Source organism: Astatotilapia calliptera, chromosome 12 (assembly GCF_900246225.1).
Source record: "Astatotilapia calliptera chromosome 12, fAstCal1.2, whole genome shotgun sequence".
Lineage (NCBI taxonomy): Eukaryota > Metazoa > Chordata > Actinopteri > Cichliformes > Cichlidae > Astatotilapia > Astatotilapia calliptera.
This window is the reverse complement of record NC_039313.1, coordinates 38,599,575-38,605,264: the sequence shown is the minus strand read 5'-3', so window position 1 is coordinate 38,605,264 and position 5,690 is coordinate 38,599,575. Positions and strand designations below refer to the sequence as shown.

The 5,690-nt window shown below is 40.9% G+C and overlaps 1 protein-coding gene across 1 annotated transcript; it reads left to right on the top strand.

Moving 5' to 3' along the window:
• The first annotated feature begins 1,411 nt into the window (after positions 1-1,411).
• LOC113034007 (ferritin, middle subunit-like) lies at positions 1,412-3,108 on the top strand. Its single transcript, XM_026188276.1, has 4 exons — positions 1,412-1,536; positions 2,144-2,290; positions 2,468-2,593; positions 2,698-3,108. The coding sequence occupies exons 1-4, from the start codon at positions 1,435-1,437 to the stop codon at positions 2,851-2,853; spliced, it is 531 nt and encodes a 176-aa protein (XP_026044061.1). The 5' UTR covers positions 1,412-1,434; the 3' UTR covers positions 2,854-3,108.
• The last annotated feature ends 2,582 nt before the right edge of the window (positions 3,109-5,690 follow it).

Here is a 5,690-nt window from a genome sequence, read left to right as displayed (position 1 = left end):
CATGTCGGCCAGCTTTATAGCATTTGAACAGCTGTAGCCGCTTATTGTTCCTCGATAAGCCAGGCCCGAGCCAGCTCCAATAAGCCAGAACTCTGTTATTGTGGTTCTGATTTGGTAGATTTCATTCAATGTCCTCCATTGAGAGTGTCACCAGACACACGGCGTAACGGACCATCGAGTATCCGGCAGCAAACGTCTCTGCAGGACAATCTGGCTCTCGCAAGCCTAGGAAGGTGTCAATTTCATTACGGGACCAGTTGATCAAATCCATAATTCTTTAGGATTTAGGGAACAAGACTGAGAAACTCTTTGAGGGTTAGAGTTAGACGAGACTAGACAAAGTCATAGAAGCAGCAGCAGGGAAGATAAGGGAGGGAGAGGGTGAAATATGCGTCTGCCTCCTCCAAGAGCCACAGAAGACAAAATTATACAAAAAAAATATACACACAAGGTAACAAGGGACATTCACAACAGGAGTGAGACACAGCCGAACCTAATAGACATGACGAGACAGCGACGAAGGTTTAATAATATTTTAACTGCTTTAAAGCAAGTCTAGTGATGTTTGTCCACACAAAGCAGTACTTTGGGCTGCATTCACTTTATTGTTGGAAAATGAAGCTGAAAGGGTGCAGCAAAGAAAATGCAGGCACACTGGCAGGTCTCTCGGGCACTTTACACAAAGGACAGCATTGCAAGTGAAAAAGTACTGCCTCTGAATATGTTTTGGGTCTTCGATTAAAGAAATATCATGTGTGAATTTAACCCCTATATTAAACTTATACCTCAGCTGCAATGAGACTCTTCAAGGACAAATTTAATCTAAAGAGCTGCTTTTACATGAACAGACTGATACAAAATACATTGCTTAGTTTTAGTTTTTTTAATAAATCATTTGACTCAAGACTTTTGCACAGTATTGTACATATTTTTAAGTAATAAATATCGTACCATGTGCATGTGGACATCTCTGATGTCCATCAGAGAGTCTTCATCTAGTGTTTTGAGATTAAATTTTACATATTTTACATGTTTTGCTTGTTATCTGTTGAAATATGAAAATGCTTTGTCATTGCACCTGACTATCTGCCAGCAGGTCACATTAAACATTAAACTGGATGATGAGTTTTCTACGAATCGGGAGGAGAAAAAAAGCAACTCTATCCTCTGTGTCACACACGTTACACCCGTGCTCAGTGATTGGTGGAAACATACATCTGTCACGAGCTCCTCCGTGGAGTATAAACACAGGGACCCGCGAGTGTGCCGTTTCACACCAGGGGAGGAATCTTTGAGGAGTTGTTGCTTCAACAGTGTTTGAACGGAACTTCTTGACTTCATCCAACTTTATATTTCAGCTACAGATAACTTCAACGTAAAGCTTTATTTTTGCACCGTTTTTGTTAATAAAAAGCACAAGAAACGCCAGCCGAAATGGAGTCCCAAGTGCGTCAGAACTACCACCGCGACTGCGAGGCCGCCATCAACCGGATGGTGAACATGGAGCTGCTTGCGTCTTACACCTACACTTCTATGGTGAGAACACAGAAAGAGTCCATCATCAAAGCAGACTCTTTTCTGAGGAATGTTTACTATTTTGAAATGACGGCACTGTGTGCTGTTTAAATGTAAAATCATTTTATTATGAATATTAAGGTTAAATGGCGCAGCTAGAACAGGGATGTAATTGTAGCACACTAAGATGTATTGTGTTAATGCAGCTTTTTAACAAATGACAGATTATTTTTTAACAGTGTTAGATATTGACTTGTGCTCTTAGGTGAAAGTTTAAAGGTCACAATGTGAAACTGAATCATGAAATTTCAACAGATGTTTTGACAGTTATATATTTTTCTCAGTTAATTGTATGTTTAATGGACAACAGACCTGGAGAGCATTTGCTGCTCCACTCATACTTGCAGCAACCCTGCACAGTGCAAGATTCTGTGTTGGTGGGTGTCAAGTTTGAATTGTTGAACTAGCAGCAGAGTGGGGTCTTAGTCTCTATTTCAGCAGTTACCTCGGTCTAAACCGGCTGAACTGTCCATCATGAATCATGTCTGTCTCCATAACTGTTTGTCACGATGCTGTATTTGCAGAAGAATTGGTGCTGTGTACTAATAACCTGTGTCTGATTTGTCAGGCCTTCTACTTTGACCGTGATGATGTGGCCCTGCCAGGCTTCTCCCACTTCTTCAAGGAGAACAGCCATGAGGAGAGGGAGCACGCTGACAAGCTGCTGTCCTTCCAGAACAAGAGAGGAGGTCGCGTCTTACTCCAGGACATCAAGGTGTGTACAAACTGAACCAGTCCTGCTGTGACATACCTGACTGTGTCTCTAACACAGAAACTGGGATTAATGAGCAGTGTTATGACACTTGTTCTCTTGTTGTTAGCGTTAGTGTGTAATGTGTATACAGAGCTTAAAACAAGTGTTCAGTCTCTAACAGAATTGTTTGTTGTGCAGAAACCAGAGCGTGATGAGTGGGGCAGCGGGCTGGAGGCCATGCAGTGTGCTCTGCAGCTGGAGAAGAATGTCAACCAGGCTCTGCTGGACCTGCACAAGCTGGCTTCTCAGCATAATGACCCTCATGTAAGTGGGAGTTGGAGGGAAGAGTTTGGGGTTAAAGACTGAACTAGTTGATGCTGTGTATGTTTGACAAATCATCAAATGTTAACTGTAGTTTGTTTTCCCAGCTGTGTGACTTCCTGGAGAGCCACTACCTGGATGAGCAGGTGAAGTCCATCAAGAAGCTGGGTGACCACATCACTAACCTCACCCGCATGGATGCCCACAACAACAAGATGGCAGAGTACCTGTTTGACAAGCACACTCTGGGTGACAAGAGCTAAATGCTGAGATGTAGAAGTGAGCCTGGAGTCAGCATGTTAACAACACAGGCTTTGAAGTAAACTCACTTCTGCTCCAGCTGATTTCTTTCCTGATTTCCTCACTTTAAAGCTGGCATCAGTTCTTGTATGTTGTGGTGTTTGTGTGAAATGTCACATGGAGCGATGGATGTTATCAGGGTATGGCTCTGCTTCTAAACTGTCTGACATTTGGAAATGTTTCTGATCTGTTCATCTGAATAAACCTTTTGAGCTGGATCTCTGGTCTGTCTGCATCAGTGACCCATTTTACTGATTAGTTCAAGCAGTTGGTCTAAAGACTAAATAAATCACTGCTTCTTTACCTTGTCGACTTTGTCAGATTATGGCGTTGACAAAGGTCGTCTCAGGTGTGTGAGTTAATATTTGTACACATTGGGACCAAATACAAACAAGACCATATCAGATGTAAATGTTACTGGATATCTTTTGGTTTTCTCCCCAGTGAAGTCTCAACTTGACCTACTTTATCTGGTACACCTATTCAGCAGCCTAAGGCAAACAATCTCGTGTGTGTGTGTGTGTGTGTGTGTGTGTGTGTGTGTGTGTGTGTGTGTGTGTGTGTGTGTGTGTGTGTGTGTGTGTGTGTGTGTGTGTGTGTGTGTGTGTATATATATCTTAACAGTGCGCTCTTTTCACTTGCATACAATTTGTGTTGTTCTTAAAGCACAATGACAAAGAATCTGATCCATGAAGCACCACACATCCCAAACAGCACAATTATATTGGTTCATGTAAACATCTTAATATAACAGCCAATAATTAACTTGAAAATATGGAATCACGTGGACATGTGATCCAATGTCTTGCTATAAATTTTTGGTGGGTTTATTTAATTTGGCACAAATCATTGCCTTGTTATTAACATTACTTTTGTAATGCACCATCGCCATCTACTGGAGACACTCCATACTGCAGAGTGAAATCATTTCCTTCTTTATAGCAAGTAAAATCTAAAATGAGCTAAAGGTGTTTTTTATTACACCCTGAAAAAAAACTTTATGTACCTTTTTGTGCCTTATTCAGTAATAACAAAACTAAACATTTTTTCAAATTATTTATTTTCAGGAACTAAATAAACTCAAAAAAAGATTTGTAGTCATTTTATTCACTTGTATTAATGTTATCTAGAAATAAAATCACATCACAAAGAAATCCTCTCTCACTCTTGAAAATCCAGGTATTTGCTCAGTTTTATACCCATGTTTTGGAAAGTATCCATGATTAAAATTCTGACTTTATGTTGTAAGGTAAAGAGCCTACGATAATACAGAGGAAACAGAGAACACCCAACAATCAAATGACCCCCTAAGAGCAAGCGCTTTGGCAATATTGGGAAGGAAAAACTCCCTTTTAACAGGAAGAAACCTCCATCAGAACCAGGCTATGGAGGAGTTGCCATTTGCCACGACTGGTTGGAGGTGACGGGAGGAAATCGGGACACGACACGCTATGGAAGAGAGCCAGATATTATACATAACTAATAATTAAATATCGAGAGATGTATAAACACATAGTGACTAAAAAGCTGACTGGAAGAAGAAACACTCAGTGCATCATGAGAGTACCCCAGCTGCCTAAACCTATTGCAACGTAACTGAGTATTCTGTCCCTCGGATTATTTCTGAGGTTGATGTTATAGGACAGGTCGTAGTCATTCTTGCTGTAAGTAATTGAATAGATGTGTCAACAAATATGTTCATTCCTGGCCTGCTCATGGCAAAAGCCTGCCCTCTAGTGGGTCAACAGCAGAAACTCCTAGTAAGGGGAGAGAAGGAGAGTTTAGCTCCGAGCACTTTGCAGGGGAGGTCCGGTGCTTTGTGTCTCTGACGATTCCTGCTTCTGTTGCTCTTGAGATGGCATAATCTTTCTACAAGAATGAAAGTATCTCTCTCTGGCTGCCAAAGCTGTTTCCTGTTAAAAGGGAGATTTCCCTTCAATGTTGCTTGCTATGAGTGCTTGCTCTTAGGCTATATGCAGTCACTCAGTGAGAGTCCTGGAAGAGACAGAAGTTGAGGGTTGTTACATTTTGAGCTTGTCCACTCTTTTACTCTTCAGTTAAGTTGCATTTGGATTTTAAATGTTCTGTTCAGATTTCCAGACTTTTAATATAGATGCATGATATAACTAAAGATTAGCATCCTCTCATTTCAAGCCAGCTGCCTTTCTCCTGGGACCTTTTTACATAATCCTACTCCCATTAAGAAGTGTTATTAGAAGACACAGGATGCATTTCCAATGCAATGCAGCTGATACCCAGTTATGGTTATCTATGAAGTCAGATGACACAAATAGGACATGTCTTATAGACATGAAGGCCTGGATGGCCTCTAATTTTCTGCTTTGAATTCAGACAAAACTAACCCTAAAATTCTTAAAAACATAGCATCTAACCAGATACTTACCATGGATGGCATTACCTTGGCCTGTAGTGACACTATGAAGATTTTTGATCAGCCAAAATGATGGACACCACAAAAGATGGACATCACACATCAACTAAAAAGCACATTTATTTAAAAAAAAGTAAAACAACAACAAAAATGTGTTGTCAGTTCAGTAGTAATGTGTAGTGTGTGTATCTGTGCTGTGCAAAGCAAACAACATTCAAATAAGCCCGAATGCCCTGAAAGACTGAGAGAGGCCAAATACAGCCTCAACACTGCTCTAACTAATACTCCCCTAATACAAGAAGCCCCCAAACCTGGACCTGGACATAGAGGCCTGAGGGCCATCTCACACATTTATTCAGAATAAAACAGGTTTGTGTGTTTGTGTTACTCCAGGACGTCAACATGACA